General features: G+C 34.5%; 1 protein-coding gene across 4 annotated transcripts; it reads left to right on the top strand.

The window, feature by feature from the left end:
• Nucleotides 1-937: 937 nt before the first annotated feature.
• On the top strand, nt 938-16,987 carry LOC123890912 (DNA polymerase zeta catalytic subunit). 4 transcript variants are annotated; one of them, XM_045940651.1, is made up of 24 exons: nt 938-1,144; nt 1,297-1,379; nt 1,918-1,972; nt 2,258-2,307; nt 2,427-2,539; nt 2,708-2,750; nt 2,905-2,973; nt 3,491-3,604; nt 3,716-3,887; nt 3,987-4,078; nt 4,171-4,349; nt 4,433-4,580; nt 5,451-7,089; nt 7,963-8,184; nt 8,651-9,003; nt 9,982-10,124; nt 10,258-10,849; nt 11,299-11,445; nt 12,424-12,699; nt 12,785-12,892; nt 13,265-13,470; nt 14,185-14,488; nt 14,867-15,478; nt 15,982-16,987. In XM_045940651.1, the coding sequence occupies exons 1-24, from the start codon at nt 1,033-1,035 to the stop codon at nt 16,153-16,155; spliced, it is 6,006 nt and encodes a 2,001-aa protein (XP_045796607.1). In that variant the 5' UTR covers nt 938-1,032; the 3' UTR covers nt 16,156-16,987. The 4 variants fall into 4 exon arrangements, with proteins under 4 accessions (XP_045796607.1, XP_045796608.1, XP_045796609.1 ...); XM_045940652.1 differs by lacking the exon at nt 938-1,144 and having other exon boundaries at nt 1,324-1,451; nt 15,982-16,941; XM_045940653.1 differs by lacking the exons at nt 938-1,144; nt 1,297-1,379; nt 1,918-1,972; ... (2 more) ...; nt 2,708-2,750; nt 2,905-2,973 and adding an exon at nt 3,206-3,299 and having other exon boundaries at nt 15,982-16,941.
• Nucleotides 16,988-18,450: the final 1,463 nt, after the last annotated feature.

The raw sequence follows: 18,450 nt of genomic DNA, 5'->3' as shown, positions 1-18,450 counted from the left end.
ATTTTGTATCTTGAAAGATGGCATCATTATCATATGTGAAACTAGTTTAAAATTTATTTTTATTTTTGAAAAACTAAATATAAAAAATGACATTAAATCATATTTGATACTATGCACGAGATTCTAGTTTCGATTTTCAGCTCGATTGTAAAAACAAACTCTAGAACACTGGAAAGCACTCCATATAATTAGTAGAGTAGAGATTCAATTCAGTCTCACAATTTTTTCGTGATCCAATTTAACCCCTGAAAAATAATATATAAATTAGTCTTTAACATTTTTATATTGGAGACAATTTAATCCATGTTATAATATGTCAAAAACTAATTTTTTATTTATATAAATTATGACTAATTTAAGTTTTTTTTTTGGCTTAATTAGTAAAATGGTCCCTTAAAGACATTTTTGGTTTCAGATTGGTCCCTTAAAGAAAAAAAGGTCCAAATAGGTCCCTTAAAGAAAAAAGGTCCGAATAGGTCCCTTAAAGACATCTCCGTAAATCAGTTTGGCCTTAAAGAAAAAAGGTCCGAATAGGTCCCTTAAAGACATCTCCGTAAATCAGTTTGGTAAAACAGGTCCGAATAAGACCAAACTGATTAACGGAGATGTCTTTAAGGACCTATTCGGACCTTTTTTCTTTAAGGGACCTATTTGGACATTTTTTTCTTTAAGGGACCAATCTGAAACCAAAAATGTTTTTAAGGGACCATTTTACTAATTAAGCCTTTTTTTTTTGTCCAGTAGCCTAATGACTAGAATTTCACCTGTCCTGTACTCATATAAATTTAAATTTATTCAATGTATACTCTTATTTAGTTACCCTTAATTCAACTAACTTATTTATTTTTAAAATTCTCTCTCTAATAAATAATAAATAAGGGCATAAGTGAAATTAAACATTTGAAAATTAGTGGAAGTTTCTTGTAAAAATGTTGAACTCGTTCCGACTACTACCTAGCGCCAAAAGTTCCACCGTTTTCAATTTCGCTCACTTTTTCATTTGGCAAGTTTCTTCATCGCGATTCGAAGAAAATGTCAGATTCACAGTCAAATTCAGAGGTTTTTAGTGTTCGAATTGTCTCCATAGATCATTACATGGCACCGCCAATTCCAGACATCGATATCTCTTACAGCAGCTTCCATGGTATCACACTAAACCCTAACTAATTTCACTTTCAATCATCAATTAAACTATTCGAAGAACAAAACGACTACGATTTATGCTTCGTTATGCGTTTTTCAATATTCAGATTCAGTTTCCACTGATTTTGTTGTGGTTTGGTATTTATTTGTAAGGTGGAAAAGTGAATGAAGTTCCTGTAATAAGAGTGTATGGTTCTACTCCTGCTGGACAGAAAACTTGCTTGCACATACATGGAGTAAGTTTTCATATCAATTTTTGTCTATAACAATTGTGATAGAGAGAAAATCGATGACAAATTAGGAAGAATGTAATTTTCGAAACAATGTTTTGGTATTTTTAAATATTTTTGAAGATGTTAGTTAGATCTGTTTTAATAAGAGTTTAATGGAGATGTACTAACCGTGACCGTGTAAAATAGTTTTACACATGTAGCGGAAAATATGGCTGGTATTGGTTGATAATGTAAAATTATTTTACACTGTCAGTGCATATTCCTTTTTCTCTTTAATTTTTTTTTTGCCTAGTGGTTAGAAATCCCACCTTAAGGTGAATTAGTGGGGGTGTTCGGTGTTCGAACCTCGACCCCTGTATATATAATGCAATGTCCCTACCACCAACTGAGCTAAGCTCACAGGGACAGGAAATATTTGATCTACACTCTCTTATTATGTTTATATTAATTTTGTATGATGCAAAATTGTTAACGTTTCATTATCTTTCAATAATTCTATTATGCTTAAATTTTAATTGTTCATCCATATTATTCTTTGTAGGCTTTACCTTATTTATATGTTCCGTGTTCGGATATACCACTTCAACTAGACCAAGGTAATAAACAAGTCACGTTTCATGGTCCCTGTTTTTTATGTATCAAGTGTTTGTTTTTTTGACAAATCAGGTTCATGTGTTTGTTAAAATTTTTATATTTGAATTTGATTGATTTGACTTGTCTAACGATTCTGTACTATTTGTAGGCTAATTTTCATCATCTGCATGATGTTTTTTTTTATTGATTAAGTTTTGTTCAGTATTCTGTATTTACGCTTGAAATATTTGTCAAATTTCGGTTTAATTACTCATTGTTTAGAATATTTTTTCGTTGATGTTGTACAGGTGATGCATACACCTATACGGTAGCTGCTTCTCTCGAGAAAGCTTTGAAGGTATCTTTGGACATGTTAGAAAGGGTTTTGCGCCCTCTATTTTATGATTTTCTTTTTGCATTAATAGATAAACTTTTTCATATATTAAAGATGTAATACCATGTTTTGAACTTTTACAGCTTAAAAGCAGTGCTGGTTCATCGAGACAACATGTACATGGCTGCAGCCTTGTACGAGCAAGGAAATTTTATGGCTATCGCTCATTTGAAGAGTTTTTTGTAAAGATATACCTGTATCCGGATGTTTTATACAATTTTTTATTCTTTTTGCAATATGTTTTCACATGCACAGTTGCACATCCTGCACATGCCAGTTGCATGTACAAGCTACAATGATATCATGTCTAAATTATGGGAATACTTCTTACCAGAAAAGGGTAAGCCTTGACCGGTTCATATAGATATTATCCTCAAGATGTCTCTCGTGCAGCAAATCATCTCTTGGTAATTCTCATGCAGCTTGCTGCTTGTAAACTTGTCACCATTTTGTTCTGAATACTACAAATTTTGTTGATAATTAGAAAATCTTTTTTAAAACTACTTCATCTTCATTTGATGTTACAGAGAATAAGCTTTCATCATGACATTTGCTTTTCAGGCAGGTGCTGTTCTTGATAAAAGTTTACAGCCGCACGAATCACATATTCCCTTTATTCTTCAGTTTCTGGTATGTATTTTCATATGATGATTTGGTATAACTGAAACTTATTGTAGTTCATGTGTAACTAAACATGATATAAGATTTTCTATTTAAATTAGTTGTTGTTCTTTACATGCCGTTATCAACGCCCTGAATTTTACTCATCAGGCTGCATTCAGCCACTAAATTTGTTCAATCTAATTTTATGTATTCTTTTTCCTATTATTTCTATGATTGGGATTGGCTTGGAACATCCAGATACTGTCTTGAGCTTGGAATTGTGATACATTTAAGTTACCACTGTCTTATGATTTTCTGCTCATTTTACTCTGTACCTTCTGTTAATTGTACATGTAAGTGTCATTTTTTCCCCGGTAATGTTAAATAAATTTTGTGCCTTTGCTGTTTGTCTTCTTTAGTTGTGAAAACGCACTGTGTTTGTCCACCAGTGTTCTCTCATTTGATTGCCTCATTGCCTGAATGAAAAATCCTTTAGCACATGTTTGCTTAGTGCCGGTCGATAAAATTTGTTTTGTTATGTTAGGTTGATTACAACTTGTATGGCATGGGTCATTTACACCTATCAAAGATGAGGTTCCGCCATCCCATGCCGGATTCTACTCACAAGAATTTAGACATCAATAACCAGCACCGAAAGGTGAGTTGACTTGAATGTTTTCATTGTTCAAGGTTTCCCTAACTTTGTTTATTTGTTAGACTACTGTAATGTTACGGTTCGATAATGTGTTCCCTATAATATTCTCATTAGGCAGATCCAGGTGCTGATGTTTGTTTAGAGTCAAAACTGTGGACATCTTCCATGATCTCAATTGACTGGATGTGGTCAGTGCCTAGTGAATTTGGTGCTTCATCAAATGATAAGGCTCACTGTCCTAAGCGTCAAAGCATCTGTGAGCTTGAAGGAGATGCTTCTGTAGATGGTTGGTCTAGTTTCATGGCCATACTGACACACAAATACAAATAATGATGTCTTCTGCTACTGTTATTCTTCTTCTGATTATGACATATCTGTTCTGCAGAGATTCTTAATCAGAAATTTAAAATGTTTTCATCTCTCTCACAAACAAGCTCAAATGTCAACATGGTTCAGTCACTTGTACCAATATGGGAGGTAACCTATTAATCTGTTTTTCTATGTCCATTTTACATGTTATGTTGTCAATGTCTGGGTTTTTCTAAATTAGTTTTCCTGTAATGTTTCAGGAACAGCGAAAACGAACGGGGATTCATGAGGCTACTATGGCTTCTGATCCTGGTAAACCACTACCTGAAGATGTCATGAAACTTCTCTCATCTGGTCTCGACTTTGAGAATAAAGTTATTCAATTGTGCAGTGAAGCTGAGACCACTTTATTTTGCACTCCTTTGGAGAAAGAATTAAGGTTCTTCTACAGCCATTGCCGATGGACAATTTATTGTATCTTATCTTATATATGAAGGCCTAACAAGCCTTGAAATGTTGCAGAGAAACAGACATAATAGGCTCAGCATCGCCACCAGCTTCATTGTGTGAAAATGCCAAATTGCCCGAGGAAGGGACTGCCACAAGTCTCAATTTGTTGAAAATTGGTGAAATGCAATCAGCTGAAAAGATCAGAATGTTGGACATAAAGGCAAGAAGTTTTTCCAGTGTTTTTCTTCCACATACAATAAGATACTTTCATTATTACCTTTTTTTTAAAAAAAAATTTGGTAACCTTTTTCAGGAGTGGGATATTAGTTTGTAGTGTTTAATTTATAGACGGCGAGTGTGTTTTTCTTTCTATTATGCGCACCTGGTTTTTATGTTAATTACATAATAACATAAGTATTCAAATACATACCTGTTTATTTCATAGACTCTTCCTCCCACCCCTTCACAAAAATATGTCTTACCATATGATCAGTTGCTCTATATGTAGTCAGGATCCCATGAATGGTCTATCTGGAAGAACTGTTCAATTTGAAATCTTCATTCTTTCTTAAAAGCTGGTATCACCTACCATAAATAATATTTTTTGTCGCTGATTGTCTAGATCATCGTTAATAAAATAGTGCAAGTTTTAACTAGAGCTTGCTGTTCTGCTAGTACACAATTGCATCAATTTCATGCGTTGTTTACACTCCCAAATGGAAGTTGATGAAAAATATTTAAATTGTTTATCCTGGGTTTATGTTTTCCATATATATTTTTTGTTGACAACTGTATCTATGGATGATATATATGAACTATTCAAACAAATTATAAATTTATGGATAAATAATAAACTTGTTAAGCCATTAAAAAAATACCTGTTAAATAAATAGAAAATAATGCTCTCACTTATATATAAAGTTGTTGTCATTTTCCAAAAAAAAAATCCCGGAACAGTATTTACTGGACTTCATGGAGCCAAAGGATTAGAATTTAGATTAATCACGACACTATTCAGTCTTTCATATTCTTTTGCACGATTATGTCTATTGAAATTTTACCTTCCATTTCTGTATTTCCTGCTTTCTAGGATGCTGATATGGAAGCACAAAATCTTCTTAAGTGGCTTGCGACTTCTCAAGCCGCAGAGGATATAAACTCTGATGATGAACTTGCTTGTGAAACAATCTTGAGTCCCTTGCTACCTGCTGCAACAATTGATAAGATGCTGGAGAAAGCGAATATGGCTTATGAGAGTGAGTCCCAGCAGGAGTGTCAGGATATTCTAGATTCAATTGATGATATGGAGGAGTTAGACCTTCCAAAGAAAAAGCCTTCTCGTTCCTTTGATCACAATTGTCCCGTTGAAGCTTCATCTGACAGTATGATACCTCAAGTTGATGGTTCTAACGATGATGAATGCTCAAGTCCATGTGCTAATTTGGCTGGCACTTCTTCTGCAGTTGAGATAAACAGGGAAAAGAAAGGAGCTTCTGAGTACCATTTACTGCACAATACAAACACACGAACAGTTACTGCAGATAAAAGGAATAGGCAATGGGGGTCTTTGCCTTTTTCCATGACCGGAAAGGTTAATAATGACGGAGAGCATACTACTTCACAAGTGGCTCATCTGTTTGAAAGTGAAACCAGGGATTCTGCTCTCTCAGATTACTTAACCACAAACGAGGTTAAAAATAATACTTGTATTAAAAGAAATGTTGGTGAAGGCGCTTCAGATTCAAAAGAAGTACATAGTTTAGTTAGCTGCTCTATACGGGACTTGATGAGGCGAAAGCGATCCTATCGAGTTGAACATGATGAACGTGAATCTGGAACTGCAAAGAAGCTTATTTTGGACAGGCACGGGGGACCAAAAACATGCCTTTGGCAAAAACTTGAATTGGAAACAATGCAAACCGATGAATTAGAAACAGAACTCCAGACAAATTCTGATCATGAAGTGAGCAGTCGTGATAATTTAGTGTGTGGGAAACAGTCGCTTCCTTCTGGCAGTGATGGTTTTTTTAATATATCAGAAGATGAATGTTTAGGCCAACATGAAAGGAGGTGTCTAGAAGCAAGTGTGGTGTTGAGAAAATCCACAAATCAAAGTTCTTCTTCAATGCATGAAGGGCCAGACCTTCTTGAAACTTCTCATTTTATTGATGCCATGGACAAATCGATAGCTTGCAGGGAGAAAAATACCAAGGATGGAACAACTTATGCAAAACTTGTAGCTTCGGATACCTATACCCCAAGTTCCTCTTTAGATGCTCAGTTGAGAACTGATGATGATCATAAAGTCAGAGCTCCTGAGAGGTGCCAGCAAACTGATTCTGCTGCTTCAGGTAGTAGACAGAACTCGTTAATTGATGACAAAGTGTCGGGCAAAAGTAACTGCATGGATAAAAAAAATTGTGGTAGCATATGTTTTGTGCAGCATGAACAGATGAAGCCTTACGAGCATGCTGTTGGAAAAAGTGCTGAAAGTGACACAAGAGTATTGCTAAGTGAAAAGGTCGATAATCAAAAGCTGGATAAAAAATTGTTGGGTGAGACTGTTGGCTCAGAACCCATTGTTGATGACCTGAAGAGTAATCACGTGAAATTAACTGAAATAACCATAGGCAATAACTCTTTAGTCGACAAGAATCTTGAAAGTAATTTGTCGTTGTCAACCTTCTCTGATACCCATTTACATTTGGACGAGGATGATGAAATGCCAGGTTTTAACTATACCTTCTTTAACTCAACTCCCCACCCCTTGTTTTTGTAAATTTGTCTCCATGTTTGTTATACATTGAAATTTGAATGGTTTTTGGATATGTTTATCTTTACTCATTAGAGACATTTTGGTGAATATATGGTTCTTTCGTTAACTTGTCAGTCAGCCTTTATTACTATTTTTTGAAAACTTGCCATTGTGTGGAATAGCCAGTATACATAAAAAAACTTATGCTTTTATGTCATTTTTGGTGTCCAGACTCCAGAGGTCCAATCATTTATAAAATGTGTATAGAAGATATCCTTTTCTTAGATTGAGTGCTGATTTATATGGAATTACTATGTTGTGAATAATTTGATTGTGACCATTTAAAGAAACTTTGATAGAAAAAAATTATTTTCATTGCCGGGTGGCTGCTTTTGGCATTGTTTTCCCTTAAAGACACATGGTTCTGGCATGAAAGCGATATAGAAGGAGCCATCTTTGCAGTGGAAATAGTATTATGAATGTCAATATCTGGCTGAAAATCCTCAGGCGAGCAAAACTTTACAAACTGCTATCATTTTATTCACTGTCTCTCTCGTATTGGTCCTAGAGACTTGTATTTTTTAATGCTTGTCTCCGTCATATACGCATGTTTAGATGCATTATCATCCCAATGAATTTTGGTGACTTGATTTAACCAGGAAGTAAGGTATTTTGTGAAATAATGAATTCCTGAACTAGATGTTATATGCTGTGTAATTGACCCCCATCTAGTAGGATAAGTCTTGGTTGTTAAGTTTAGCTTGTTATGTCTTCTTCCATATCCTCTGGTCTGATCTTACTGGATGTTTGATGAAACTTCTCATGAGCTTGTGTTTAATTCTTGAAGGGAATGCTCTGGATGTTTTTCTTCCTATTTCTGCAAGGAATTCCCAGAAACAGATGGAATCTTGGAAAAAGTGTGTTACTATTAAAACCCCCGGATCCTCTGGGAGAAACAGTGTTTCCACTTACTATCAAAATGATGGCTCTCACCTATACCTATTAACACCTAATATTTTGCCTCCTGCTGCCAGTTCTGTGCAGAGATGGCTATTTTGTGATGAGAGAGGTATCTGCTTGAACATATATGCATTTCATAGCTTATCAGTGATTTGTTTTTAGTTTTTACCAATTTCACTTACTCAAGGAAATTCACTAAAGAAATATAAAAAAATTAGCAAAATGTTAGGGTGTTATTTTTTATTTTTAGAAAAATAATTTGAAAATTTGAATTGGTCCATGAGTGATTATTCATGGGCAAATTTTCTAGCAAAATGTTGATTTTTCTTTAGGCAGTTTGTTATTATTAACAGAAAGAGAACCAATTCTAAAGAATGGTATTCATGTCTAGTTCAGACACTGCTCTGAATTTTTTTAATTAATAACACACAAAGATACATCACCAAACTAAAAGTCTGCAACAACAAGACTAACAGAAACATCCCACATGTTTAATAATTATGACAAGGTAATACCTGAATCTGGTTATACTAATCTTCTCTTTCCTGGGTATTCTCCTGATCAAATGCATCAAGAACCTGATGCAGAGGACCAGGATGTACCTAAATGCACATCTGGACCTTCTCTTAGGCATTCTCCTGATCAAGTGCGTCAAGAACCTGGTGCAGAGGACAAGGTTGTGTCTAAATGCGCATCTGGACCTCCTCTTAGGCCTGAGCTGTATCAAGATGCTGGCACAGAAAAGAAGCTTCCATGCATTAGCGAAGGACAAACAGAAGGAATAAAAGCATGCATGGATCGCTCTCAAGATATTTCGCAGATATCAGGCCCTGGTGAGAATTCAAGTTTTACCCCTCTAAGTCAAACTGGATTTCGGGACCCTGCAAGTGTTGGCCGTGGACAGCAATTGACATTACTTAGTATAGAGGTATTGGACATAGTATTGTCATAGTTTTATTTACAGAAAATATGTGACAATGTCTTCTAAATTTTTTCGATGCCTCTGAGATTTTAATATCTGGTTCTGATTTGAAGACCTTATTTTTGCAATACAACAACTTTTTTCTAACATTTTCTAAGAACTTGATTCTTAATATTGGGTGACAGTTACTCTCTCTCTCTCTCTCTCTCTCTCTTACACACACACACACACACAAAACATCAATCCCCATTATTGGTCATGCTTCAAAAGTGATGATGTTGATAACTGAATAACTAACTGTATTGTTGATTTCTTTTTTGGTTAATGATTTATTTTATATTTATATTATTAGTTACTAGCGGGCCAGACAGGCGCGTTCCGCGCCTGCCTGTGTCTAACTTATGTAAAAAAAAAAACTCTTATGTTATGAAATTAAAAATCAGAGATTAATAAAGTTTTGCAATTAAAAAAAGTACCTTATTTAAATTTCTGCAAGAATTGTGATAGTTGGAAGACCTTAATAAGAAAGGACCATTGTGTTATTTGAATTTAAAATTGAAGGGTAATTTGGACAATATAAAAAATCCAGCCCAAACTCACCTATCCTTTTTATATATTGTTATAGATTAGCTTTTTCTATTGTTGTTAGATGCTTTTTGGTGATCTGCGATCATGCTTCTTTTGTTATCAGTATAGTTCTCAACTTCCAAATTCTTATACATTTTATTTTTTAATGATAATTAGTTAAAACCCAAATATATTAATTGATGTTACCTTCTGAGAAGTGATCAGTATCATTGTTGTTCTAGGAACCGAGGCATCTATTTTGCCTTTATTTCTTGTTATTGAAGAGTACATTTTTTACTGTGTTATGTTTTAAATATATCTTAATATTTTAAATAAGCTTCTTTTGTTGTATTTTTTAGTTAACATTTCTATAGTCTTGGCATTCATGTCGGTCTGACTTGATTGCAACACTGATAGGTGCTTGCAGAATCTAGAGCAGACCTTTTACCTGATCCTCAATTTGATGGGGTGAACATTGTAGCTCTTGGTTTTCAGAACGATTGCGATGCTACTATTAAAGTTCAAGTTCTTTTGCATAGTAAATTTGTACCTTGTCAGAGGTATGGTAATGTCTCATTATGTCAACAGTTACTCATTTGCTTTCTTGATTGGTTTTTTATTGGTGGAAAATTTTATATGCTCATCTTATGTTTTCTAAATTACTATTCATGTTTATTCCTGATTGGTTTCCAGAAGTCTTGATGGCTTATCAGACTGCAAAGTACTGAACTTCACTGATGAGAAGCACTTGTTTAAAGAATTTATGAAGATTGTGTCTTCATCTGACCCAGATATATTGATGGGTTGGGATATTCAAGGGAGTTCTCTTGGTTTTCTAGCAGAAAGGGCTTCACATCTTGGTTTGGGATTACTTAATGATTTGTCTCGCACTCCATCTAATTCCTGGATTAATTCTCAAGACACTGAAACATCTGAAAAAAGTATCTTGGAACCGGACATCTCGGATACTCCTAGTCTAGATTGTTGTGCGCAACAAAGTTCAATAATTGAGGATGAATGGGGACGTACACATGCTAGCGGAGTTCATGTTGGTGGAAGAATTGTCCTTAATTTATGGAGATTGATTCGTGGAGAAGTTAAGCTGAATTTGTATTCGGTTGAAGCTGTTGCTGAAGCTGTATTGAGGCGTAAAGTTCCTTCACTTAACCACAAGGTGCTGACAAAATGGTTTTCAAGTGGTCCAGGGAAAGCAAGATATCAGTGTATCAAATATGTTATGGATAGAGCAAAGCTGAACCTTGAGATATTAAACCAACTTGATATGGTAAGTAGGATTATAAGATTATTGCCAATGCACGTAGCTATGCTGCTTGTTTTGGCTATACTACAAGCAGAGTCTATTTTTATTCTTGATAAGTTAATGGATGATACAACAATATTACCAATTAAACTTTCCCACTAGGCGGTGTTGGTTGCATAGATCAATCAACACTATATGCTTGTCATGTATTAAGTCTAAAGATAAACCACTTGCCTCTAAATCTCTCTTTACTATTTGGACTATTTACTATTTGGTCAAAACCTTCATTACTAATACATAATACTCAGGTCTTGGTAGTAATATGTTACTGTATTTTTGTGAATCTATAACTCCGTGGATTCCTTAGTTTGCTTTATTATGACGTTTTGGGTCGAAAAGTAACATTTACGCGTCTTTTCTTGTTCACTGGATTTTTAGGCTTTTGTTAATTCTTATTTATTTTTATTTTGCAGGTGAATCGAACATCAGAACTTGCTCGCGTCTTTGGAATAGACTTTTTTTCTGTTCTTTCTCGAGGTTCACAATATCGGGTTGAATCCATGTTTTTGAGGTTGGCCCACACACAAAACTATGTTGCTATCTCACCTGGAAATCAACAGGTTCTCTCACAATTCTCACATCCTCTCCTTTCCTTTTATCCATGTAAAACTACAATATTTGTGATCCATACAGGGCATAATAAAGTTACATACCATAATATTATTCTGGATGTCCAGACAACAATGAGTTTACTACTACTCAATATACTTCATCCTTTTGTTCACCCGCCCTCCTAGGAAGATTTCATTTATGATCTTTAAATTTATAGTACTATGATCATAACATATCATGTCTACTACTACTATCAAATACTCTAGAGTCTAGACTGTGTTTAAGAGATGTCTCATTTTCTCAACTTACTTTTATATCTCTTTTCTAGATGTGTTATTGATCATAACATATCATGTCTGTTGAGATATTGATATTTATTGTAGTATGATTTGTTAGTATCTTTTGCAGTTATGATAGGATTACAATCCTATGTAGATTATATGTATATAAATAGTTGTTTCAACCTTTTTCAAGTTAATGAGAAATATTCATATTCAAGTTGCCACTACTATTTAAGGGATCTCTCATTTTCTCAACTTACTTTTGTAACTCTTCTCTAGATGTGTTATTTTAGTTGAAAAAGAAGATTGAGTGTGATGAATGGATAATTCCATTAATAAAAAGGTTCTTGGTGGGTTATGTGTTCAGTGCATCACCAGGGACTATATAACGGCTGAGTCATTCTGAAGGACAGTGCATTTATATCTCTATGGGCATTTTTTTTCTTTCTATTAACCCATTGAAACAGGTTGTATTATTATTATTATTCAAGCTATCAAGTTTTTCCTTTAGTCAAACTATTGGTATTTTTTTTTCCTGGGTTACACAAAGAGGGCTTAGAGCCCAAACTATTGGTATTGTTGTTTGCGCATCAAAACTGACTTTTGTTCTCCCTTATTCATTGTTGTTTTTTGTCATTCTGATTCTGGGGCTTCTTAAATGTCTATTTAATGTTTGTTTTATTCACCAAATCATTCTTGTTGTAGGTTGCTTCTCAACCTGCCATGGAATGCCTGCCGCTAGTAATGGAACCAGAGTCAGGATTTTATTCAGATCCTGTTGTCGTGCTTGACTTCCAATCTTTATATCCATCAATGATAATTGCATACAACCTTTGCTTTTGTACATGTCTTGGCAAAGTTGGGGCATCAAAGACTAACATTCTTGGGGTTAGTCCATTTTCACCAGAACGACATGTTCTGCAGGATTTAAAAGATCAAATCTTGCTCACTCCAAATGGTGTTATGTTTGTACCTTCCAAGGTGATTCAGTCAATTTTTTTTCCTATTGAGTTGTCATGACTCAAGGAGAGGATAAACTAACTTCAATCTGTACTGTACTGTATAGGTTCAAAGAGGCATACTTCCCCGTCTATTGGAAGAAATTTTATCAACTAGAATAATGGTAAAACAAGCAATGAAAAAGTTGCCTCCTTCAGAGCAAGTCCTTCAGCGGGTATGCATGTGATTTGGAATTGAATATTTTCAAGTCACACCCAGTATGATTATTCAATAATACTTGTATATACTAGTATAACGGTAAAGAATTGGAGACCATGTCCATATGATAATAAATTTACAGAGTCTGTGTTATTCTTAAAGTATAATTTTTCTCTTTTAAAATATTTATTTCCCATACTGGCGTAAAATTAATTTTATGATTCTTTTCAGTCTGGATGATTTTCTGAACTGAATACATGCTAAAGATTTTTAACTTAATGTGTTGCTGCTTTTCATGGATTCAATTGCATCAGCTATATGCAATGTAGGACATGATTTTTCAAATGCATGTAAATAGATTTACCAAATATTGCAATTTTCTTTTCAGATATTTAATGCACGACAGCTTGCTTTGAAGCTCATATCAAATGTAACATATGGTTACACTGCTGCTGGATTTAGTGGTCGCATGCCTTGTGCAGAACTTGCAGACAGCATTGTTCAATGTGGACGGTGTACACTGGAAAAGGCTATATCATTTGTAAATCTACATGAAAAGTGGAATGCTAAAGTTATTTATGGAGATACTGATAGGTAACACTAACATGTACAATATTTCTAGCTAGGTTAAATTACACGCTCATGAGATATGCCTAATTACACTTACCTCTCTTATATAGAAAGTAATTTTTTCTCCTGAACAAACATATGCACACAAGGAATTAAGAAACGTGATAGAAGTTATGACAAAAACTTTCTGACAGGAAGTCTTCCATAGCATTCTTAATTTATATATTGATGTTCTAATTCTAACACGTGCCATTCTTGGCATTTGGTCAAACTTGGCTACGTAATTGAGTTGCTCTTTTGACCTTATTTATTATTGTTTTTTCCTTCCCTTTGCTGTTGTTTTGTTTGCGCTTGTGAACTTTTTCCTCTTCATTATTAAATTAATCATTCTTCTATCTAAAAGAAGAAAAATACAACATAGTTATCTTAAAATAATTAATAAAATCCCCAAAGAGAAAGATCACTTGAAAATTACATGAAACCCCTTTTATCCTATATCATGACATTGTCACATGTAAAAAAGATGATTATTAGTGATTGTGTAATTGCAAAATCAAACTTTTACATAAATCACTTGCAAGTATTTATGTGCTCCTTTCAATTGAAGTGTTTACGCATACAGCTGACTTGGATAGTGTAAAAATTGAATGATGGCCATTGTTGAATCATCTTTGCAATTATTATTATATCAAGTAATGTGTATTAAAGTGACAGAATTAAAGGGTGTTTTTGCTGCAGTATGTTTGTCCTCCTTAAAGGACGCACTGTCAAAGAGTCCTTCCAAATTGGGAGTGAGATTGCTTCTGCTATCACTGCTATGAATCCAAGTCCCATCACCTTGAAGATGGAGAAAGTTTATCACCCGTGTTTCCTCATTACTAAAAAGAGATATGTTGGCTACAGTTATGAAAGCCCCAATCAAATTGAACCTGTTTTTGACGCCAAAGGTATTGAAACAGTACGCAGGGACACGTGTGAAGCAGTTGCAAAAATAATGGAGCGATCTTTGAGACTTTTTTTTGAGCACCAGAGTGTATTGGAGGTACACATGCTTTCATGTCGCATCTTTCCTGTATACATCCCAATGAATGTAATATTCTAAAAATGATCATAATATATTTCATGATATATAAGCTAATGCGTGTTTTGTTACTGTCAAGGTATTTCCCTGATTTACTTTCCTTTTTCTCATGGATACATTTTCTGCATAATTGATCACTTGGATGTTGTATTCAGCATCCTCATCAACTGAAAAGTCCATCTAATGAATCCTCCACGCCAATTTTTCCCCCTTTTAATTTCCCTTCTTGTTCAAGCAAATTTTTTTGAAAGGAAGAAAAAATACAAAACAACAGATTTCCAACTGATTATTCTGGATACTTTATTGAATTCATTATTATCTCTTATTTGCTGCATGCAGGTGAAGACTTATTTGCAACGTCAGTGGAAGAGGATTCTTTCAGGCAGAGTTTCCCTTAAGGATTTTATCTTTGCAAAGGAGGTTCGCTTGGGTACCTACAGTGCAAGGATCTCATCACTTCCTCCTGCTGCAATTGTGGCAACTAAGGCAATGAGGGTTGATCGTAGGGCTGAACCACGTTATGCAGAGAGAATACCTTACGTTGTAATCCATGGAGAGCCTGGAGCCCGCCTGGTTGATATGGTTGTTGATCCATTGGAAGTCTTGGCAATTAATTCCCCATTCAGAATAAATGATTTATATTACATTAATAAGCAAATAATACCGGCTTTACAGCGAGTATTTGGGCTTGTTGGTGCTGACCTGAACCAGTGGTTTGCAGAGATGCCTCGCCCTATAAGAGAAGCTTCTGTAAAACATGCATTCACTCCAAACTTCCATCGAACCAGAATTGATTATTACTATCTCTCAAAACACTGTGTACTCTGTGGTGAGTTGGTCCAGGCATCAGCCCGTTTATGCAATCAATGTTCTGAAAATGAGGTGGCTGCTGCGACAGCAGTGATTGGTAAAACTTCAAAGTTGGAGCAGGAGATGCAACATCTTGTGTCTGTAAGTATATTATGTTTTTCATCTATTGTAATGAAAATGTGTGTAGGTCTATCCTTCTTTATTTTCTCGCCAAGGGGATTGAATAGGTTATTTTACACATGGAGGAAATATGCTTGAAAATGATAGGCAGTTGCATCACTCTTGTGTATGTAACTCTAAAATATGGGCACTCCAAATTCGTGTTGTGCATGTAGCCGTATTCGTGGGAATCATGTTTTTATTATTTGTTAGTTACATTATTTATTTTTAGGAATATATAGAGAAAGGAAAGAGGGAAAATGGTTATTGGATTGTTTTTTGAAAATTCTATACTTGTATTCGATACGGGTACCGTACCTCTATCCATGCAACATAGGTGTGTAGTTGGTTCGCATAAGATTATCTATTTTGTAGTTTTGCTGTCTCAGGTCAGGTTTAATGATAGTTTCTGTTATTTCAAATCTGACTTGTAATATTTTCTTTTTGTTCTGGTGATAGTTAATGGGGTTTTTCCTCTCTTGCAGATATGTCACCACTGTGGAGGCGGTGATAGGCTTCTTGAAAGTGGTGTGAAATGCACATCGATTTCATGCTTGGTGTTTTATGAGAGGCGAAAAGTTCAGAAAGAGTTACTAGCCGCCACCCATGTTGCTGCAGACAAAGGCTTCTACCCAAAATGCACGGTAGAATGGTTTTGAAAGCATGTGTTCCTTTCTAGTAAAATATTTTGGGAATTGTTAAATTTATAGCTACAGATGGTCTTTTAACCGGTATTTTTCTGTTTGGACAAAAATACCCTTTTTTCTTTCTAACCTTCCAGTTTTTCGTACTGTTAACTTAAAGTTTATACACTGTATACAAAATGTTTACTGTAAACTTCAAGTTGACTGTACAATTTTTAACGATATGTACCATAAATTTGAAGTTTACAGTATACAGATCATATTTGTGATATACATTTTTAATAAAGGTTATTTTTTTCAAAAATGAAAAATGTAAAGACATACTCCTAATTGTTGGGTTATATTTAACAATTCCCAGTATTTGTTACACAAAGTGCTTAGCTTTCTGTAAATTCGAAGCCCCTGGCATTGGGCTAGTAGAAAATAGGTATGGATACATCATACATGATGTTCCATGTCCAAACTCATTGTCACCGTTATAAGCAAAAAAATTGTATAGCTGTAATCCAAAATTAATTGTTTTAGATGTAATGTAAGTACTTTTTTTTGTTCATAATGGAGTCGGGGATCGAATCCAGGATCTCTAGCATACTATCAAAATCCCTCACCACTAGACCAAACATAGTGGCTTTGTAATGCAAGTACTTTGGTAAGGGTGATTTTGAATTTTTTGTCACTTGCAATTGCAGTGATGTCTAGCTAAAGTGTATCTGTGTCTATCTGATGTATTTTTTTCTAGGTTTTTGCCTCAGTGATTCTAAATGTAATTTTTGTTTCATAAAAATAAATAAATCTGTGTTCAGTTCTGTGGCTATCAATTAATCAATTGTAATATGCTGTGGCTATCCAATTTGTTTTACCGATAAATATTGCAATTATAATAATGATACACTGACAATAATCTTACAATGACGAGTAATTTTATAACGGGATTAATTTTGTACTATACGTTCTATAATAAAAAAACATACATAAGCCTTATATCAATTGACATGATTTTCACTATACTTTCTTTGAAAGAAGAGAAAAAGACAAATTTATAAAGATGATATTTTATGTTATTGATATTAATTTTAATTTAAATAAATTTTTTGAGTTTCTTTTGATTAGAGGTCCAGCTTTAAAATTAGGGCAGGGGCAGTGTCGCCACCTGCATTAGACTGACGGAGCAGAATTTTTCTCAAAAGTAGGACATTGCAACGAAAATCAATTAGGTGCAGTTGAATTTCTGGTGCAGTCACTTTATAACCGTTCGATCACAATCGGACGATTTAAATAAATGCAGTTAATAAATATGCTTTTAAATCATAACCTTCCGATCTTGATCGAACGGCTACAAATAGCCCAACTGCACGACTGTACCGAAAAAATGAATGCATGGAATCCAGGTCCCATTGCAACACTTTGTAATTTTCAAGTTTTAATGTTTTTTATAAATAAAGATCCAATTTAAAATAGGTAAAAGATATATAAATGTAAAATAGGAGTACATTCATTAAAGAAAACACAATCAGTTTGCAAGTCACAAAGATCTAAACCTTTAAAATTAAATAAATTGATAAAACGAGATCATATCACCATAGACTATATAGCTATGAGTGAAAACAAGAAGAATAAGAAAGAAAAAAAAAACGAGTTACTTGATCCTTCGAAGGCTTTCCTTGTAAAGACCGATATTAAAACGAAGACTCTTCCCACCATCAGTAATAATACCAACCTCCTCAATTATTTGTGTGCTCAAATCAACATAGCCGAGTTCGTAATCTTTTTTTTTTTAATGAACATATATCCCATCTTCCCAAATCCAATTGGGGCCATTGGATGGAAGGTAAGGGGCTATAAATATATAGTTTGATCCATGATTCACTAACACTGAGTTCACCCAGAATAGATATGTGATAAACAATATCATCGTAATAATTTGAGATTAAAGCAATTGATCCATTTAACACCGCCAAGTGGTGATGATGATGGTATGGAGAAGAAAATGTTTCTTCCCCGATGGGTGTTGTAAGGAACACCTCATCACTGAAGTCAAATGACAACAGAGTCATAGCATGAAGATGGTCCTCAAATCTCGAAACCAACCAATGACAAGCTCCATCCACATAAACTTCAAGACCATTAAATGGGCCAGCATGAACATTAAAACCATGACCATGCATACCCTTGTCCATGCGGATCATTCTCCAAGAATTATTTTTTAAACTATATCTCAAAAAAACATGTCGGCAGATAATAGCCATAACATCCAAAACGAGAGGTAAATGATACATACTGAATGACCTTAAAGTCATCTGTAAGTTGGTC

The sequence above is a fragment of the Trifolium pratense genome, linkage group LG6 (genome assembly GCF_020283565.1).
Source record: "Trifolium pratense cultivar HEN17-A07 linkage group LG6, ARS_RC_1.1, whole genome shotgun sequence".
NCBI lineage: Eukaryota > Viridiplantae > Streptophyta > Magnoliopsida > Fabales > Fabaceae > Trifolium > Trifolium pratense.
Note: the sequence above shows the minus strand (reverse complement) of the source record. Positions and strands in the feature narration are given on the sequence as shown.

What these genes read in the sequence shown, in the direction of transcription:
- LOC123890912 (XM_045940651.1), top strand. Translation starts at nt 1,033, where the DNA reads ATGTCAGATTCACAGTCAAATTCAGAGGTTTTTAGTGTTCGAATTGTC. An exon ending in TCAGAATGTTGGACATAAAG is followed by an intron (nt 4,581 to 5,450) that starts GCAAGAAGTTTT and finishes CCTGCTTTCTAG; the next exon opens with GATGCTGATATGGAAGCACA. An exon ending in AGATGCAACATCTTGTGTCT is followed by an intron (nt 15,479 to 15,981) that starts GTAAGTATATTA and finishes CCTCTCTTGCAG; the next exon opens with ATATGTCACCACTGTGGAGG.